The sequence below is a fragment of the Chaetodon trifascialis genome, chromosome 22 (assembly GCF_039877785.1).
Source record: "Chaetodon trifascialis isolate fChaTrf1 chromosome 22, fChaTrf1.hap1, whole genome shotgun sequence".
Classification (NCBI taxonomy): Eukaryota; Metazoa; Chordata; class Actinopteri; order Chaetodontiformes; family Chaetodontidae; genus Chaetodon; species Chaetodon trifascialis.
Genome location: NC_092077.1, coordinates 4460836 through 4481149, shown reverse-complemented (window position 1 = coordinate 4481149; position 20314 = coordinate 4460836). Strand labels below are relative to the sequence as shown.

The following is a 20314-nucleotide window of genomic DNA, read 5'->3' as shown; positions in this document are numbered from 1 at the left end:
ACTTAGAAGTTTATCTTTAAACTGAAACCAAAGTACTGGTATAGGGAGACACTGAACCATTTGAAGACTACTGAACCTTGGACCTTTAAGAATTCAGAATAGTGTGAGCATACTTAAAAAGTACTTTGTGGTTAAACTGTGCAGTGTGTGTTATCAATGGTTGATTTAAACATTACCTTGCTACTTTTACTATTGCTGGCTACTGTCCATCAAGCAGAAAGGTTACAGGTTCATTTAACACCAGCTGTTGGATTACAGAGTGAGAACCAGCACAAAAATACTCATAAATAATGAATATTTTTATTAATCTTGATGGAAATATAGTTATGATACTGTATATAAACTGCTGTTGGTGGTGCAGAAAGGGGCTGTGCATCTTAAAAAAAACGTGAATAATTTCAGTATGATATCTGAGCCCAAGTCAGCCTTTAGTGTTTAATATTTGAAAGATACAGGCTGGTACATTCCCACCATATTAACAAGTGCTTTGTGATTAATCTTTGTGCACAATGGTTAATGGTTTATACCCACATGGCCTTTGGTTTTTGGCACTGGCCATTACCCAAAGGTTGCAGGCTAATTTAACATCATTTATTAGAGTGAGGGGCAGCATAGAAAATGTAGTCGAATATGTCAAGATATATTTCAGTTTACATGAAAAAAAACAAAAAAAAAAACAAGAAAACAACAGATATTGTGAGCGTGGTCGTTTTTGCAGAAAGAGGTCAGGAGATATTCTCTTTTCAGTTAAGGATATTTATTAACACACTGATAAAATAGAGTACATGTACATGGATCTCAGTCTTTTGGGAAATCACACTCTGCAAGCAGTTAGCTGCAACCACCCGCCAGAATGAGAATGCCTGACTGACGATTATACAGAGTTTTAAAAGGAAATGTGCAGCTATCTTATTGGTCAAAACAGGTGGTGACCGTCGTGGTTTAGACTTTAGTGCTCCCTCCTTTGTCCACAGGCTGGTCCCAGCCTGTTGGCACACGACCCATCCAAGACAGCGCCCTGAAAGAGAAGATAGCTAGACCCCCCCTCTATATGTAAATTATGTGTTACCTGACAGGAGATATGTCAAGTTTCGTTTTCTGTGATTTCTGAGGTTACTAAAGGTCATATTGCCTGTGTGGCTATGTGTGTGCAGCTTATAGTTACTGGAGGGCATGTTGGTTGTGTTACCGTGTGTATGTAGCTTATAAAGAGATGAGAGTAAATATGTAACTCTAACAATATCCATATACATCACCAAAATAGAAAATATCCAAAACTACTGTCGAGTTCTGCACATACTAGCCTTATTAGCATGTTAGTAACTTTGCTGCTTACTAGGCTACCACCTAGCTAGGTGAATATTAGCAACTGTTACTTAATAAAAGTGGCCTTGCTTTAGAAATTGCAAATCATACCAGAATCACCAAAAAAACAAAAAACAAAAACAAAAACAAAAAACAACAACATCCAGACTTAACACTGAATGAATATCGACATATAATTACTATGGATAAAATTCATTAATTAATGCTGAAGCTAGCCAGCTAGCCAAACTTATAAAGCTAGTTCCCAGGGCGTTACAAAAGACAGGCTGACATTATTCACTGACGGTAGCCAGCTAGCATTAGCTTAGTACCTTTGAACTTACCACTCTGTGGGTTATCAAACCGTTAAAGTTAAAACTCAAATTACCTGAGCCTGAGCCTTAACCATAGTTAGTTAGTTTAAACACTCAGAACCATATGTGAATAAGCTTTCATTTTAGTGTAATAAATAACTCTTTTATGCTTCAATCGTTTCATTTAACTCGTTTGCATCCCTACAGTAACATACAGCAGGCTGCCTCTAAGGCCCACACGCTTGTGAGAAGAGCACCTTATTAACCCCCACGCGTGGCCGCGGTCGAGGAAGTAGTGAGCACCGCGTGACCGCGCACGTACGGTGCGAAGCAGCACGCACTCTGCTGCTGTCGGGTAAAAGCTGGCTGTTGTGAGTCTGTACCACGGCCGCTCCTCTGACTCACACAGTCACACACTCACACACACACACACACACGCAGGTGTGTGTGGCCAGCAGCGCGCATACTTCAGCAGCGGGTCGGACAAATTCTGCAGCCTTTGGATTAATTCTTATTTTGATACAGTTTTATTTGCAAAACATCGCCATTATGTTGTGGACGGCGAGTCAAGTCTTAAGGAAATTCTCCACCTCGTCCGTGAGTAACGTTGCTTTTGCTGCACCAGAGAATGAATACTGCTTTTCATACTTATTTTGCATTTATGAAAAATAGAAAGAAATCACAGCATGCCAGGTCGTGGTGGCATGAAAAGGACTGAGCCAGGTCCGGGTCTGATTGCGGATCAGTGAGTAATAGTTCACGTCCAGGTCTTCACAAGACCTGAACAAGACCCTCTGCTGGTGTATTTCCAGCAGAGCAAATGATAGTGTATCAGGCCAGTTTGCCACGTTACTGTACTCTCGCCTCTGCCTCTGTCTCCCCCCTCTCCCTCTCCCTGTGTGCTCTGACTGAACTGGCCTTTTCTGTATAAGATGTGCAGGAGTTGCATCAGCCTTTGAGCTCCACACTGTAGATCTACAGAGGCTTAGTTTCGATCCTGCTGGGCTGCAAACAGCCCAGAGGACAGTTACATACAGACAGTGTACTCAGCCATTCGTCGTTATTGGGGTGTTTTGCATGTCATTTCCCCAGCCATCTCACTGTGAGTGGTCGCTTAGAATAAATGGCTTTGAATGCATCATGAGGCACGTTGCAGGCTGTAATGTAACAGCCAGAGACAGTGCCCCATGCACTTGACAGGACCATTCATTGAGCGCTTGAAACCTGAAACCTCAGTCCCTCACACGTGTACTGCTGCAGCCGCAAACTTCTGACTTCTCTCTGGATGAGGGCTGTGCTCCCTGTCAGCCAATAGCTTTTCTCAGAGCTGGCTCTTAACATGTAATAACCATTGGCCAGGGGTAGATTTAGTGATTGGGTGCCCTGGCATGCAGGGGGCACCCCTGAATCCTTTCAGTTCATGCTATTTATGCAGTCATACATTTTTGGTCTGATAAATATGATCCTTTATCCTCTGCATTGAGCCATTCTCAGTATTCAGAGTGGTGGGCAGCCACTGTGCAGCAACCAGGGACCAGCTCCAATTCTAAGCCCAGCCCTTGATCAAGGGTACTGACAGGAGATTTAACCTCTATTAGAGAAGGAACACACACCAAGGGTTGTAGTGAGGTGCTGATCACTGGAAGTGATGCATTTCTTTGATTCAGCTGACGGTTCGACCGTCAGGCCTCGATGGATCTTGAAAAAGGCCCGATGTGAATAAAAGAAATGCATCTGGGGCCAGAGAGTGCAACACTTCTTTTCTACTCTCAGGAGATTTCACCTTCATGTTTTTGAAGAGAAGAAAACAAGAAATGTGAAGACACATTTTTGTTTTTTGGAAACCGAATCAAGTAATCAAGTAAAATTAATAATTGCAGCCTCAGTGTCATTTGAAGTTTGAAGAAATATCGTTTTAATCATACTGGCCATACTGCAGCCAGGTGATGTTGTTATCATTTGCAGCAACCTACGCTGGTGATGGTGCCTTTGGTCAAAAAGTTATCTGTTGAGGAAGTAGTGGAGGTGTGACATGTACCACTCAGCCTGTAAAACAGCTGAATCATGTTTTCAATCAAGTGCAAGTAAATAACCCTGATGAGGTCACAGTGATGTCGTCAGGGTTATCTGTGGACTCTGAGACAACAAATGCTTTAACAGTTAGCGTGAAGTTTGAAAGGCCTGGGTATTTACCTGGTGGGGGGAGGTTTCCAAGGCTGGAATCTTTGGGACTTGACCCATATATGAGACTAAAGGTCAGGATTTCTCAGGAGTGGCCCATCATGAGCTGTGTTTTGTCGGCCCCTCTGGCTCTTGGTGCCTAAAGCAGTGGCCTGCAGTACCACTTGTAACATCTATGGAACCAACATGTGGTCAGGAGAGGGTGCTGAAAATCCTCGCGTACTGAGCAAACACATTGTGTACACATGGAGTGTGAATGAGAGATACTGCAGATGGATAAAGCTGATGATAACGTGTCTGTGTTTCCTCTCGTTACAGCATTATTACCAGAATAAACTTAAACTGGCCATAATTGGCCAGAGCCTGTTCGGCCAGGAGGTGTACAGCAGCCTGAGGAAGCAGGGTCACAAGGTGGTGGGTGTGTTCACAGTCCCTGACAAGGATGGCAAGGCAGACCCCCTGGGTGAGTTCATTCGCTTCTCTCTTTCCAGATTTGCTTTCTTCCTGGTCCTTTGTTGAGCTGTTATCGCTGACGGGGTATTGTGAAATGGTTGGTTTGACCTCTGGGGTTGGTTACGTCCTCAGTTTGCTTCAGCTGATGCCACTCGAGCCTGAAAATCCAAACCTCTGTCTTTCTGTAAAGGAGGTGTGTAGCTTTCTGCTGGATTTGAAAGCACAGTCCAAAGCGACTGCAGGAAACAACATAAAAATACCAGCTTTTATGAGTATAAGGGCACAAATGTTGGCATCTCACAGCCAACAGTTCCACATGCATAGAAGACAGAACCATCTGCAGTCTGCTGAGATGCTCAGCCTTTCCTTGAAGTCCTGCATGAGTCCATCATGTTTTTACCTCCTCCTCACTGTCAACACCACTAACCCTGCAGGATGAGTGTCATCAGAACTCTACTTGCAAGTAGTGATGGACGGTAACATTTCAGCTTATAATGAATTAGATCTACAACTGTGTGTATTTTATAAGTGAGCCAGCTCGACAAACTTGTCAGATGTTTAGCTTCTTTTGTTAAAACAATCAGGTGTAATTGATTTTTGATTTTTTTTGACATTGACATATTATTACCTGTATTAAAATCTATGTGTAAGCAAATATTTGGTTTTGAACACGTCCAGCAGGCACAGAGCAGCATTGGCGTTCATGTGGAGTCTTGTTTTTGGCCATGTGATAAATCAAAGGCCAATATTCACTCTTTAGCTGCGAAAAGCTCCACTATGTTCACCAGCTAACTTCATCTGCTGTCTGGTGCTGAACAGGTTGTGGACATGGGGTTTATCAGTGCTTCTTTGCTGAAAGGTTATATAAATTTCTGTATCTTTAAAGAAAAAAAGGGGTTTTATGGAAAATCATGTCACTGTTTCTGAAAATAGGGCATTGAAAAATGTTAAATTGTGGTGCTTCTATTCAGAACAAGTCATTTTCATTATCGATGAATTATTTCCTCTTACTTGTTTCATTATAAAATGTCAGAAAATAGTTAGAAATGCCTCTTATAATTTCCCACAGTCATCATTTGACATCTTCAAATGTCTGCACAGTTCAGAACCCAAAAATATTCAGTTTACTGTCATATATTGCAAGGAAAGGTATCAAGTACTCTCAAATGACAAGCTTGAAATGGCAAATGTTTGTCATTTTTGCTTAAAAATGACTAAAACAATAAATCAATGATCAGAATAATTGCCGGTTAATTTTCTGTCGTGCAGACAATCATTGCAGCTCTGAAGTACATCGCTTTGACAGTTTGACCCACTGTGTTGTGTACTTCCTGAAAATGACCCCCAAGGTAGTGGGCACAATTGTTTAGTTGACATGTGCTTCAGTATTGGTAGACAAGGTAAACATTTTCAAAGACAAGTATTCTGTAGGCTCTGCAGCTTCATGTGATTAACTAACAACGACGTAAAGGGCCAAATTTCTCCTTTTGTGTAAATGGTTTACAGGACAATGAGAATTAGCATCAAAATGCAACAGAGTAGATGTTTTGTATTGGGTTAGCACAACAATGAGACTGAATACCGCTGATGAACTGATGTCCCGGGACTTCTCCGGGTCAACAGAGGCCTGTGCTGTGGCTGAGGTAGATGCATGTTGACCCTGCAGTGCTTCTGGACAATGACTGGCCTTTATCCTGCGTTAGCTGCGGGATAGTGGCTCCATTGTGTGTGTGGGAAGAGGCCCCGTGTGGCCCGGCGGCTCTGAGGTGACAAAACTTTTGGTGTGATGCAATCTTTCCAGGAAGCATCATGAGTATCAGCTGCCGCTTGACCTCTGCCTGGCATCCTGCTTTCCTCTGAGGGTTTGCAGCCAACATTCAACTCTTTCCTCTCTTGTTATTTCTAGTCATTAACATGTTTAGTTTAGATTTTTTCTCAGCCCTGCAAGAAGTGAAGGTGGTCAGTACAGCAAAGACACTGTGATATTCAAAATGCGTTTTTATTGTTATGTCAAACATACCAAACGGTCTATTGATAGCCTCTACTGCTGCAAATAAGACTGACATGACATCAGAATAAACCCAGTACTGATGAGATCTTAATAAAGTTCCTCTGAGGACAGTTTACAGTTAGAAACTGATATTCTTAGCATATTTTAATAGTTCAAAATCCAACCATATTTTACTGCATTGTGATAATATCAAGTGTGTGACCTGCCTAACCTTGGTCCTCAGATGTAGGTTGGCCTTTATTTGCACTTTCTAGCAGACATATATCTGTGGGTGTGACAGCTGGTTGGGACACTATTGGTTTCCTGTGGCTTCAGTGGAGTAAGGTAACACAGCAGGCCAGCTGTTGGACTGATGTGGAGAAACTGCACTGTACCGGCTTTAGTACAGCTTGCTTGGGCTGTGTGTGCAGGTACGGCAGGTAGAACTGGTTCTCTGCTTGGGGTTAAAGCTCATTTGGCTAATGTTGAAGTCTCTGCCACATGTGTTTACTGGTCACACTGGTTTGAACAACTATATAAAGATGATGATGATGGTTTCAGTCTGTGAAGCAGAGCCTGGGGTGTATCAGTAAACTCTCCTCTCCTCTTTCAGCGGTGGCGGCGGAGAAGGATGGGACCCCCGTGTTCAAGTTCCCACGGTGGCGGGTCAAGGGGAAGCCCATCCCGGAGGTGGTGGATGCCTACAAGGCAGTGGGCGCCGAGCTCAACGTCATGCCCTTCTGCTCCCAGTTCATCCCCATGAACGTCATCGATCACCCCCAGCACGGCTCTATCATCTACCACCCCTCCATCCTGCCACTGCACAGAGGAGCCTCGGCCATCAACTGGTGAGGAAGAGTCACCACACTCTCTCTTTAAATTTGTGCAACACACATGCCACATCCTCAAAGGCGCTGGACAGAAAAAATAAACACCATAAACTGAATCACAGTCAGAAAAATGCATGCAGCCGCCATGTCATATTAACACCAAGCTGCACTCCCTTAAATTTACTTTTTACATGGGTCATGTGACCTCAAGTATCCAAAAGTATATACAGGAACACAACATGATGTAGTGCTTGAAAGATCTTTTGCCAATGGAGAAATATATGATGTGTGAATTAGTTCAATCTGCAGTCCCCAAAATGTGTTGAAATCAAATATGTGAAAGTGAAGTAGTGTTGATCTTCCATTAATCTGAGGCAGATTATCATAATTTAAAATAGAAGGTCCAGATTGAAGCAGCAGAAGCTGATTTTTTTTTTTTTTTTTACTTTTGGTCTGTGTTTTGCTCAAACAAGCTGGATCCTACACTTCCAATAATACAACTCATACTACCATCTTTCATTACAGAGAGTGTTAAAAGTGAGACTAATTTTGAAGGAATATGTAAAACACTCTTTCTCATACAAAAGAAAAGTTTGAATCATAAGCACTGACACATGTCCTTGCTCAGTTCAGCCTCACATGATTTGACATGACCGTTAACCTGTGAGGGCTAACGCTATATTACGTTAGCTATCTAACTGTAACCGGCTACTCTGAGTCAATGTGTTTACTTTATGGCTTTTCTGTACTCGCTCTACTGGTTTACTGTGTTTCATCAACATTATCCATGATTAACTTGTGCCTTTGGCTACAGTGGCAGTTGGTAAGCAAAAGTTTTACAACCTAGCTAGCTGTACTTCAGACCAACTAAAGGGCTAAAGTATACAGCTGACAGGCCTGCGTCCTGTCTGCTTTCCAGGTCAGAGTAGAGGTGGAGGACGCTTTGCTGCTAACAGGAGGTTCAAACCAGTTCTGTTCGAACTCAACCCCCTAGCAAGCTGGTTTTCTTATCTATCCCGCTTGCCAGTCTGTTCTCCACCCTTACTATCTGTTTGCTCCTGTTATCACTTAATGAATGGCTTCTGTTTGTTTTCAACTGTAAAAACACAACTTGTTTCCATTTTCTTCCAAGACGGTGACTTTTATATTTGAACCCCTGCTAATGTGTCACCATTTATTCCCCATTTACTCCCATGGCAGTGGTGGTAGTGGTGACTCTACTACCAGATGCTAAGAAAGTCTTTTAAAGTCAGAAGGAATAGTTTGACATTTTGGGAAATATACAGATGTTTGTCTTTCCCAGAGTTCGAGAAAGAGATGGAGAACACTCTCATGTCTGTCCAGTATGAATGACGTTACAGCCAGGAAGTGGTTAGCTTGTATAGCTTGAGAGGGACACAGCTAGCTTAGCTTTGTGCTAAGTTCAAAAATGCCCTGAACAGCAACGATTCACCTAGAAGTTACTGCACAGAACTTCATATAAGACCAAAATTTGTTGTTTTAACATTACTGCTTTTGAATTAAGACAAATGGGGTAAAACTTGTTGTTTAGCAGTGCTGGTAGACTTTGGACAGCGAAATGCCCTGCTTCTAATCTTTATGCTAAGCTAAGCTAATTGTCCAAATTCTTCATATTTAACTGACAGACACGAGAGTGATGTTGATCTCCTCATCTAATTCTTGACAAGAAAGTGAATAATCTTATATTGAACTGTTCCTTTAAGCACATAATGTTGGGTTACGAGCCTGGAGCTTCTCCCACCATGCACTGGGCTAAAGGCAGGGTACATGCTGGACTGGTCACTGGTCTGTCACTGGGATGACTCTGTTTGGAAGCCCTTTAATGCAAAAAAACATTAGTCTTATTGTCATAATGTAATCACAGCAGAGATATCTTGAATAGATATTTTGACTTGCAGCTCCCAGTGTCTATGATATAAATCCAGTCAGATTTCTTGCCATTAGCCTTAAGAAAAGCAGTGTTTGACTGTACAGTATTCAGTTGCCCAATGAGAAGCAAAGGGTGACAGCATGAGTGTTTCACAGTCTTATCAACAGTCTGATTGCCTCAGTCTAATTCTCTCCATGTGCAGTCACCTTTTATCTTTTCTTTATCTGGGTCTGCTCCATTTATTCAGGTTTATGGTCTGATTTATGTCCTCTATCAGCTCTAGAAAAAGATGTGTTCCGGTATCAAGTTACATACAAGTTTGTGTGTGTGTTGTCTTTTTCCTGTGTATGTGTGTGTCCAGGACCCTGATCCACGGTGATAAGAAAGCTGGCTTCACAGTGTTCTGGGCTGATGATGGACTGGACACCGGGCCAATCCTGCTGCAGAGGGAGTGTGCTGTGGAGCCCAATGACACCGTGGACACACTCTACAACCGCTTCCTCTTCCCAGAGGGCATCAAGGCCATGGTAACCACCTGGAGTTTCACATTATTGGCTGAACTACTCCTTTTGATCAAACAAGGAGCGTAATCAGGAGCATATTATCAGCATGCATTTACATCAAACCTGTTTCAACTGACAGACTTATCCACCAGCTAGTCAAGACCCATTGACACGTCTTCATTCTCTTTCCCATAAGGTCCACTCAGTCTTATCCAACTTTTGAGATTGTCGACAACATATTAACATGAACTGCCGACTCAGGTGACTCACTCATACTGTTTCCTCGTGCAGGTGGAGTCGGTGCAGCTCATCGCTGATGGAAAGGCTCCTCGAGTTCCCCAAACAGAGGAAGGAGCGAGCTATGAAGGCATTCAGAAGAAATCCAACGCCAAGGTGAGAGTTCTCAGTCCAGACAGCACCCCCAACTCGCATCACATGCCATGAATATACTGTGGAACTTTTCATTCATTTAGGCTGAGTAAAGAGGGGAACTGGCCCAGGGCCCCAGACCTTCAGGGACCCTAAAGGCCCCAGGCTGTCTGTGTAACAATTATTTTATGGTGATTTGAATGGTTGAAATTTTGCTTTGTAATATGCACCACCAAAGCACAATCCAGACTAAAATATAAGAGCCTTAAGGTGGCTCCTGCATTTTTCCTAATCACAAATCACTGTCTTATAGAGAGCGTCTCTATAAAAATGTAATTTTACAGTAATACTGCAGCTATTTCACTCAGTTTTATTCCACTTGGTGCATCGTTTTAAAGAGTAGCTTAACATTAAAACCTATCTTTAGTAGGTCATGTGTACTGATTCTACAAATCAAGAGTGAGTCTATAACTGTCGTTCTGTGAATCCTGGATGACCATCAGATGTTCTATGTAGTCATTAACATGGCTGGAATGTGTCTGTTGAAGACAGTCATGGAGAAAGATAAGACGGACACTGTGACAACGATCTGCCGGAGCTGTTCGGTGGGGGTGGGAGTGTGTGGAGGAGTGGGACTGTCAGTGCATGTGGGGTAACCACAGGGACAGGCGGGGCGGTGGGAATGAGGTTGTGGGGTTGTGGATTTGAATGCATTTTCTGAATTCGTGAAGGTTTGTGTTCAAGCTAAAATGGGATGTTAGAGCAGTAGCATTCCAGCACGCAGCATTTGGAGGTGCCTCCCACAGACAAAGTGTCATTCATAATTCGAAATATCTACCAGAGCAGATGGTGGGTGAGGTGACTCGAATTATTCTAAACACAAGACGTTCAGAGACCCGACAACAAACACTGACATGACTCATTATTCATATCACTCCACCATGATTGTGCTGAAGCTCAAGATGCTGCATTTTTCCACAGAAGAGACACAGTATGTATTCTGCTGCCTTCAGCTGTTGGACAGCTGCTCAGTGAACAGCATGGAAACTTACCGTAAGCTCAACAGGTTGTTCAGGGTCAAACGTAAGATTGAGTGACTGGCTGATGTTTATCTTCAAGGGGGAAAGCCAGAGGTGGGGCTGAGCATAGCTGCTTTCTGATTTGTCCCTTGGAGCCACGTTGCTGGCAGCATGTCTAAATGTGCTATTCTTAGCGCAGAGGGTTGGTTTCCAGCATGGCTGACCCACGTGTCACTCAGCAAGTAGCTGAGTGGGCTTCCCTCTCATTCTAGGAAATTAGGGGACTTGGTCTGAAAATGAACTTGACCTGTCAGCATGTTGACTCCAGTGTCTCTCTGTCCCTCAGGTCAACCTGGCCCAGCCAGCTGAGGCCATCCACAACTGGATCCGTGGTCACGATAAAGTCCCTGGTGCCTGGACTGTCATTGATGGTCAGGTGCGTTTCCTGGAACACACAAGAAAATACACAGACTAGGTGTCTATTATCAGTCAGACTGATGGTTTGGATGATTGATATTCTGAGATTCTGATATTTTGGCATGAGACAGATTCAGGAACTCAAACACGGTGTCCTGGAGGAGTCTTGAAATGTGGCCTTACACATGTTGCAGTTCCACAGCGTGGCAGACAAGGAGATTAGGCATCTTTTCATTTTATATTCTAGTCAATAATAAAATCTAGCTTACTTTGCATAGCACTGACACTTGAAGGTCTTGAAAATGTGATTTTATTAATATTAAAGTTAGTGGTTCTGCAGATCTGAGTTCTTTTTCCTGTGTGGATCCTCAACCCAGAAATCAGTCTTTGGACCTTCTCTGTGTCCATGTTGTCCAAGTATGAGTCCCACATCTAATGAAATAAGAAAGTTTGTCCTTCACAGCTACAGCTCTGTAGCTCTGTACAAAAACCAAAGTGTAAAAATGACATGTTTACACATAACATAACATGCAAAGTAGTGAGCTTTAGGTGTGCTTTTAGGTGGATTTTGTTACCTTTAGATAGACCTGGGCCACCTGTTTGCAGCTAACCTGAGGGTAGCTTCATATGACATTACAGAAGAATCGGATTCATTTGGTTCATTCGATGTCGAGCTTCCTGAACCTGAAACACACAACATATCTGTTTTTAATGTCCCTCTGTGTGTTTTTCCTCAGCCTGTGACCCTGTATGGCTCATCCATGTTGGGGGGCTCGGTCCCAGCCGGTCAGCCTCTGGAGGTCGAGGGGGCGTCCCAGCCTGGCCTGGTCACCAAGACCGGGCTTGTCCTGTATGGAACTGATGGGAAGCCTGTGAGTGTGTCTGTAACTTGTTGTACTACAAAACAAATATTCAGAGTAAACAAAAGCAGAGCTGGGCGAGTGTGGCAATGCTCAGGCCTCTGTCTGCTGTGTGCTGGATTCATTCAAACGCAGCATGTCTTGTCCTGCCTCTGCAGGTCTTCTGACTTGACTGTATCCGCTCTGTGTTTGCTCCACAGCTGCTGGTGAAGAACCTGCAGTTTGAGGACGGGAAGATGATCCCTGCTTCTAAATACTTCTCCTCTGGGGAAAGCTCCAGTGTGGAGCTGACTGATGATGAGAAGAAGATGGCAGGGGAGATCAGAGTAAGTGAATACTGATTCACATTTCCCTGTCTTACTTAGAAAGGTAGCGTTGAATACTGATTGTGAATATGATTGATTTTTAAACCACAGAACATCTGGAAGGGCATCCTCAGTAACGTCCCAGCCATTGAGGACACCACAGACTTCTTCAAGTCTGGAGCCGCCTCCATGGATGTGGTCAGGTGAGAGAGGAGGCCAGAGCAGCGATTGGTTAGAAATGATTCGCCAGGAAGTTGGAAATAAGATAAGATAAAATATACCTTTATTAGTCCCACAGTGGGGAAATTTCAGTGGATAGCAAACATAGAGGGCATCAGTAAAAGGACATTAAATATTACATATCAACCAAACAATATAAACAAGGAGTAATGAAATATGAGCAAACAATACTGATATTGCACATTGATATGAATATGAACCATCAGTACTGACATTTCACATTGAATGATAGTACTCCTGACTGGAGTATTGATAGTGAATAGTTTCCTATATTGCACGTAGCAATTGATGTATTGCATTGCAAGTTGAGATACATAAAATAGGTTTTGTACATACAAACAGGTTGGATCTTTAGTACAAGAGGGTAACCATGTCTCACTGTACGATACCAAATATTGTTTGTGGACACATGTTCAATGAACTAATACTAAAGCTACTCATCAAAAGGCCACGTCATTAGTGCAGAACCACGATAGATGTATATCCTCAGCACAGCTATCGCAAATACAGTATTTCTGTTTATTTTCTTGAGCCTCATTTGAAAAGCATTTCTCCAGTTGGAAGGATGCAAAATTTTGAAATGAAAATATTGCATCCAAGTGTGAGACCTAGTTTTCACAGTGTCACCAGCGTGCCAGTGACAACCACTCATTAATGAGGCTGTCGAGCTGACAGCACACAACAAAACAAATCCAATAACAGAAACCAGAGAAATGAGAATAAAGAATTTCATGTGTGAATAATGCAAATTCAGACCCCAAACCCTTCACGGTCCTAGAGAAACTGCTGTGTAGGTGATGTCATGCAAAAAGCAAACAAGAAGCCACTGTATGCACTGAGGTCTTCTCTGTGTCCAGGCTGGTTGAGGAGGTGAAGCAGAAGTGCGCCGGCGTCCAGCTGCAGACCGAGGACGTGTACATGGCTACCACCTTCCAGGACTTCATCCAGATGTTTGTCCGCAGACTGAGAGGAGAGGACCAGGAGGAGGAGCTGGTCATCGACTATGTGAGTCTCCTGCTTGACCTGTGTCAGTGAAGCACAGCTGAGTCAAAGTGTGGGGCTTTGAAGACAGTCTGTTCCTGCTTTTTTTTTTGCTCCCAGGCAACCAAAGAAGTGAACAACATGACAGTGAAAATGCCAAACCAGTGTTTCATCAACGGCCAGTTTGAGGATGCAGAAAACGGGAAGACCTATGATACCATCAACCCCACCGATGGATCAGTGAGTCACATGTGGATCCACACACGCACACACACAGAAGGTTTTGTTCAAAGAGTCGTATTACTCAGTAGACTTTGTGCGACCACTGCGTCTCCACCAGGTGATCTGTAAGGTGTCCTACGCCTCAGTGGGGGATGTGGACCGGGCGGTGGCAGCTGCCAAAGAAGCTTATGAAAATGGACCCTGGGGCAGGATGAACCCTAGAGACAGAGGAAGTCTGCTTTTCAAGTGAGTAGCTCCACCTAGAGGACTACAGCGGGAATACACGATAAGGAAAAACACTCAGGTCCAGATTCCCCAAGGCTAGAAATAAAGCAACCAGAAGACAAATGCATGTTTTATTCTGCTACAATACACAGATCTACTCTGTTCATGACTTGTCCTGTGCTCTGTTTATAGAAAAAATCATCATCTTGATATTAAAAAAATAAAAAATCGCTTGGAAAATGTGTATCACTAATATCAGTTTACAGGCTAGGTAGCTAATTAGCAAGTCAGCTGTAGCACATTGAACATCTTAAAGTCCAGCTGAAATGAATTTTTTTGCCTGCTACAGAATATAAATCCATGTATAACACCAGCTTTCCTGCTAAAGTCTCATTCTTATCTAACTTACATTTTGACTTGGATTCAGAATTGTGGCCACTATTCAATATTAGGCTAAACTTTAAGTTGGCCAAGAGGACAATTGTCCTACAAAGGGCCTTTACACCTGGAGGGCTGTAGTATTACATGTGTAATGTACATCATCAACATCTGACCTTGTCTCCCCAGGCTTGCAGACCTGATGGAGGAACACCAGGAGGAGCTGGCCACCATTGAGTCCATCGACTCAGGAGCTGTGTACACGCTGGCCCTCAAGACGCACGTGGGCATGTCCATCCAGACCTTCCGATACTTTGCCGGCTGGTGTGACAAGATCCAGGTAGGTTGAAATTCCGGCACACAAACGGCAGTTTTGTAAACGCTCAGCACTGATTATGACACCAGAGGCACACGCTGTCGTTTCTTGCAGGGGAAGACGATCCCCATCAATCAAGCCCGGCCCAATCGCAACCTAACCTTCACTAAGAGAGAACCTCTGGGGTAAAAGAACGTTGTCATTGTATTCAGCTGATGCTTGTCTATATGCATATTTATTGTTTCTTTCTTTTTTTGTCCAGTAAGTATGTAGACCCACTTATACTGCGTGCTTTCTGTGACAGAGTGTGTGCCATAGTCATCCCATGGAACTACCCTCTCATGATGTTGGCGTGGAAGAGCGCGGCCTGCCTCGCAGCTGGAAACACACTCGTTCTTAAACCCGCACAGGTGAGATCACCGTACCACACTCTCACTTTAAGTTAAGGCGCACACAAAGTGCTAAAATAATTAGTTGGTGTAATAATAATGATGTTTCTACAGCTGAATAGTATCACATACATGTCTTATTTGGTCCTTTCCATCGGGTGGAGTGGAGCGGTTCATTTCATGTGTTATTTCCTCTCCTTGCAGGTCACTCCACTGACAGCACTGAAGTTTGCTGAGTTGTCTGTGAAAGCTGGCATTCCAAAAGGAGTTATCAACATTTTGCCAGGCTCAGGTAATGAACACAAATACAGGATCCACATCGTCTAAAAAAATCTAAAAGTCCTCTGTCCTTTCCTTACCACATGTGACTTGTGCCTGTGATGTCACAAGGTCAAGGAAACATACGAATTAGAAATCATAAGGAAACAGTGCAAAGAAAACCTGGTAATCATCCCCTAACCTCTTGTGGTGTTTTTCAAAGATTATGAAATGCACATTTTAAAGGAGAAGTCTGGTGATATATTTGTTTTGAAGGGCAACAGATCACATAAAAAGACCAACACTGAATGTATATGCTCACCAGATAAATTTTATCACCTGATATATTTTATTCCTCTGGGCCAAAGAGCTCCATTATTGTCCAGAAACATTTAAAACACATCAGTGTTCCTCCATTACCATGAACACAAACACAGTGTAGTTTATTCTGACTCCATCACATATACACTGGGCTGCTGCCTCAAGTATTCAGTAGAGCACCAAATGTGGATTATTGCGCTGCTGAAAATAGTCCCCACAAAGGCACATTTGTTAAAACTACAGTGTTCAGCTGTCACTAAGGCTACTAAATTACTGAGGCTTTTTTTAAAAACTGTTTTAAAAGATTTACATCGTACAGTAGGAGCCAGTGGGCTTGGGGCTGAGAGCCACACAGAGAAGGGGAAGACTAACATGTTGGTTCTGGTCTTCTCATGGGATTTATTGACAATAGGAACATATACAGTAACACCTGCTTTATACAGCCCACCTGTGATACTGCACCTTCCACTGTTTTCCCTTTCTGTAGAACATCATTTTGATTACAGAAACTGAGATCATGGTAGAGACAGAAAAAGAAGTGCACATGGATACCACTTTGAGGAATGTTTCCTCTTCAATCCACCTTCTTATCTCCTGCAGGCGGCATGGTGGGACAGCGTTTGTCCGACCACCCTGACATCCGCAAGCTGGGCTTCACTGGCTCCACACCTATCGGCAAGCAGATCATGAAGAGGTATGACCCGATTAACTCATTGCTCATTGGTTGATGTCAGTGTCAGGTGAAACCTCATGGCCTTTTTTCCTGCGATGTCCTGTTGCAGCTGTGCTGTCAGTAACCTAAAGAAGGTTTCCCTGGAGCTTGGCGGGAAGTCGCCTCTCATCATCTTCAGTGACTGTGACATGGACAAGGCCGTTCGCATGGTGAGAGACTGACAGGGTGCGGCCATACTGGAGGGTATTCAGGCTGCTTTTACACAATGTTAGTGCTGACAGAGGTAGTCAATGAGTACATTTCTCAACTGACAGGAAGTTCACCTCCAGTAATGTCTCATTTAAAAAGCTAACATGCATCATTTTAAGAAGTATTTTCATATTTGAAGTGGCTGTCAAAAGTGAGTTTTATGAACACTGTGAGCTGCTCTGGGCAATGTTCTTATTGTGTTGATGTGACATATAGACCTATGTATATATTAACTGACTGCTATCAGTGAGGCGGAGGGCTGTAATACACGTCATACCACACCAATACAGACCGAAAGAGGTCAAGAGTTGAACATGCTGTACATTAATAAACAGTAGAAATTATCCTGATCTGCTGAAAGCTAATCTGTGTTTCTGTCCACAGGGCATGAGCTCTGTGTATTTCAACAAAGGTGAGAACTGCATTGCTGCTGGACGTCTGTTCGTGGAGGAGTCCATTCATGATGAGTTCATCAGCCGAGTGGTGAGTGAGCCAAAGCACTTCCCTCCTTTAGAATAACATAGTGCATATTGGACATTAAAGGGGTACCTCTGTACAGTTGAGGGACTCATAGATTAACTTTTAGTTGCTGGTATTGGTCAAGCTGCTAAAACTCTTTTCCACCATGCTTTCCTTGTAAGGTGGAAGAGATCAAGAAGATGAAGATTGGAGACCCACTGGATCGCTCCACAGACCACGGCCCACAGAATCACAAAGCCCACATGGAAAAGCTGCTGGAGTACTGTGAGGTCGGAGTTAAGGAGGGAGCGACGCTGGTGTACGGAGGCAAACAGGTGGACAGGCCAGGTACAATACACACCGAGCCTCCCGAGGCAAAGGGCGGCTACACCTGCCTGTTAGCTCCAGATCAGATTTACAGCTGCTTTTTGTCTTATTGCCTCTTCAGTGTTATTCTTTTGTCTGTGAAGTATATTTTGGTGCTTTCTCTAAAAGTTGCAGACAAAGATTGATCCACTTTATTACTTAGCTGCAAGCTACAGCTGGTAAAGCTACTAAGCTAGCTAGCACGGAGAAAGACTGATTCACCAATAGTCTATGGCAGTAACGAAAAATACAATTACTATTCTAATTATCAAAGCGGTGTAAAACATTGTTTATGCGTGAGTATTATTCTGGTGAGTCTTGACTTTTCTTTTTTATATAACTTGGACAGGAGCTTTGCAAAGTGCTAGAACTGCAGCTACACAACCAACTCAACCTGAAAAAAGTTAGCTGACGTCATTTTGAGAAGGGCTTATTATCAAAATCATATGAGAGTAATTTTCTGTGGCTTGACTGTCAATTCATCATCTCAGAATATGACCCAAAGGAGCCGCTTTCTCAGTTTTCAGTCTCTGCAGAAGCTTTAGCACCGTTGTTAGCATTAGCCTTTAGTCAATATGGCGGTTTTCCCTCAGGTTATTTCATGGAGCCCACAGTGTTCACAGACGTGGAGGATCACATGTTCATCGCCAAAGAGGAGTCCTTCGGCCCTGTCATGGTGGTGTCCAAATTCAAAGACGGGTAAGTCATTAAAAAAGTATCTTGCAGTTGTTACAGTGCTGATTTGTATCGCTAACTGCTCTCCTCTGACCTCTCGCTCCAAACCGCAGCGATGTGGAAGGCGTGCTGCAGAGAGCCAACGACACAGAGTACGGCCTGGCCTCGGGCGTGTTCACCCGCGACATCAACAAGGCCATGTACGTGAGCGAGCGGCTGGAGGCTGGAACCGTATTCATCAACACCTACAATAAGACCGACGTGGCTTCACCTTTTGGAGGCTTCAAGCAGTCCGGCTTCGGCAAAGACCTCGGTGAGTGGACAAGTGGACACCTGCTTTGTCCCCCTGCAGCCTTCAGCCTCTCAGTTACCCAGAAAGCTTTGATCAGTGAACGTTGTTTGGCTGACACTGTTTCGCTCTCGCCCACAGGAGAAGACGCCCTCATGGAATACCTCAAGACCAAAGCAGTGACTGTGGAGTACTGAGGCCCAGACTCTCCTGACGAACTCTGACCCACATCTGAATAGGAAGAGACTCGCGTGTCTGCTTCAGTCAGACATCCAGCTTCACTCAGCATTGTTTTTGGACAGTGTGCGTGTGCCGTATGAATGAGAGGAGAGCTGTGTTGCTCGTGTCCGTGTGGACAACGTGCCTGTCTTTTCTGGGCTTTCTGCGTGAAAATTCACATCCTGAACAATGGACACCTGCGGTTTTTACCCTTCTGCATATCTCCACATAAAACCCTCGGCTGGACTCCTGACGGGAGCCGAGCTGGGTCTGACTCAAGGTTTCAGTTTCCTAAAAGTGTGTTTTATGTTAAAACATGCTCACCACTTTCAACCTGAAGCCTGTTTTCCTGTCATCATCTATTCTGTTCAAAATCTGAAAATCGTCTGAAGTCATGCCTTTCTCATTCTCTTGTAATGCTGCCTTCACCATTCCTTTAATACCTCTTTGTCTGCTTTTTGGCAGCCGCTGGACTGTTGTGTACCGTCTTAGAATTTGGCCAAAGCTTAAACACCAGGCTGAATGCAGTGTTTCACAGTTTCAAGTCTGCTTCCCAGTCACTGCTTCACATTAGTCAAAGTATCCTGACCTCCTGCAGTACACCTCTACATCAGCGAGGCAAGGTGGAGGCTCCTTTCACACTCACATAAAAACAAGCTGGTAGCAGGGAAGGAAGGGATTGTTATGACTGTTTTATTCTTATTGATCAATTAAAGTCTTAATGAGGACAACGCCACAGCCGCCAAATGCAAGTCGCTCACTTTTATCTTTTAGGTTATTCAGATTATTCATCCGAGTTTTTGGCTGTGACATCCAACGTTTGTCGTGAGGACGTCCATGAGAAACAAACATTTAGCAACGTGAAAAAGATTGTAGCTGTGTGTCACATTAAAAAGGTTGTTTTACAGCCGGCTCTCGGGCCGCAGATGTCGCAGCGTCTTTCAATGCAAAATTTGACTTTTTTTGTAAATATTTTTTAACAAAAGAGGGAAAAAAGGACTATTTGATATATATTTTGTCAGAGGAAGACTATATGTCACAGCACTGTATTATATCCAGTAGAGACACACCAGCTAGATGTTTTTATGCATCACAAATGTGAAGAAGTTGTGAAATTAGTTTTTCTTCTTTCGAACTGGGCTAAGAAGATTTTTCCCTGAGGAGAAAAACCCTTCAGTGAACAGCTTGTCTTCAGCCAGTTATGTCATACGATGGTAAATAAACTTTGATTTGAACTTTACTGCTTGCTGCTGATTTTACTTGCAAACATTGTGCACAGTGAGGCGACAGTGAGCGTCGCCTAACCAACCAAGGTTCACTCAAATGTCAAATTTTGTTTTAAAACATGGAAATTCCTCATAGTATGACTTCTATGACAAGAAAACTGTTGGAAAAACACACATGAAGGTTGTCATAAGGTTTCAGAAATGACCTCTGAAGTGTAGGTTTCTACATAAATAAATAAATGTAATTGTGCAACATCCTTTTCAGTGAAACAAATGCACCAGTCAAAGTACAGTATTCATGCTGAAATGCTGCTGTTCTGTGTGAAGGGGAGGAGGCTGACCTCGCTCCTGTCCCCTGGCTACAGGGGCTACATTCAATATTTTACCACTC

At 43.4% G+C, this 20314-nt stretch overlaps 1 protein-coding gene across 1 annotated transcript; it reads left to right on the top strand.

The window, feature by feature from the left end:
• Window positions 1-1956: 1956 nt before the first annotated feature.
• Window positions 1957-19937, top strand: aldh1l2 (aldehyde dehydrogenase 1 family, member L2). Its single transcript, XM_070992316.1, has 23 exons — window positions 1957-2216; window positions 4119-4263; window positions 6857-7091; window positions 9326-9491; window positions 9759-9860; window positions 11202-11291; window positions 12010-12144; window positions 12333-12458; window positions 12549-12640; window positions 13535-13682; window positions 13779-13898; window positions 13999-14126; window positions 14673-14823; window positions 14914-14984; window positions 15104-15209; window positions 15393-15480; window positions 16368-16461; window positions 16550-16649; window positions 17074-17172; window positions 17331-17496; window positions 18108-18213; window positions 18303-18502; window positions 18620-19937. Exons 1-23 carry the CDS (start codon window positions 2169-2171, stop codon window positions 18673-18675), a joined length of 2772 nt encoding a protein of 923 aa, XP_070848417.1. The 5' UTR covers window positions 1957-2168; the 3' UTR covers window positions 18676-19937.
• Window positions 19938-20314: the final 377 nt, after the last annotated feature.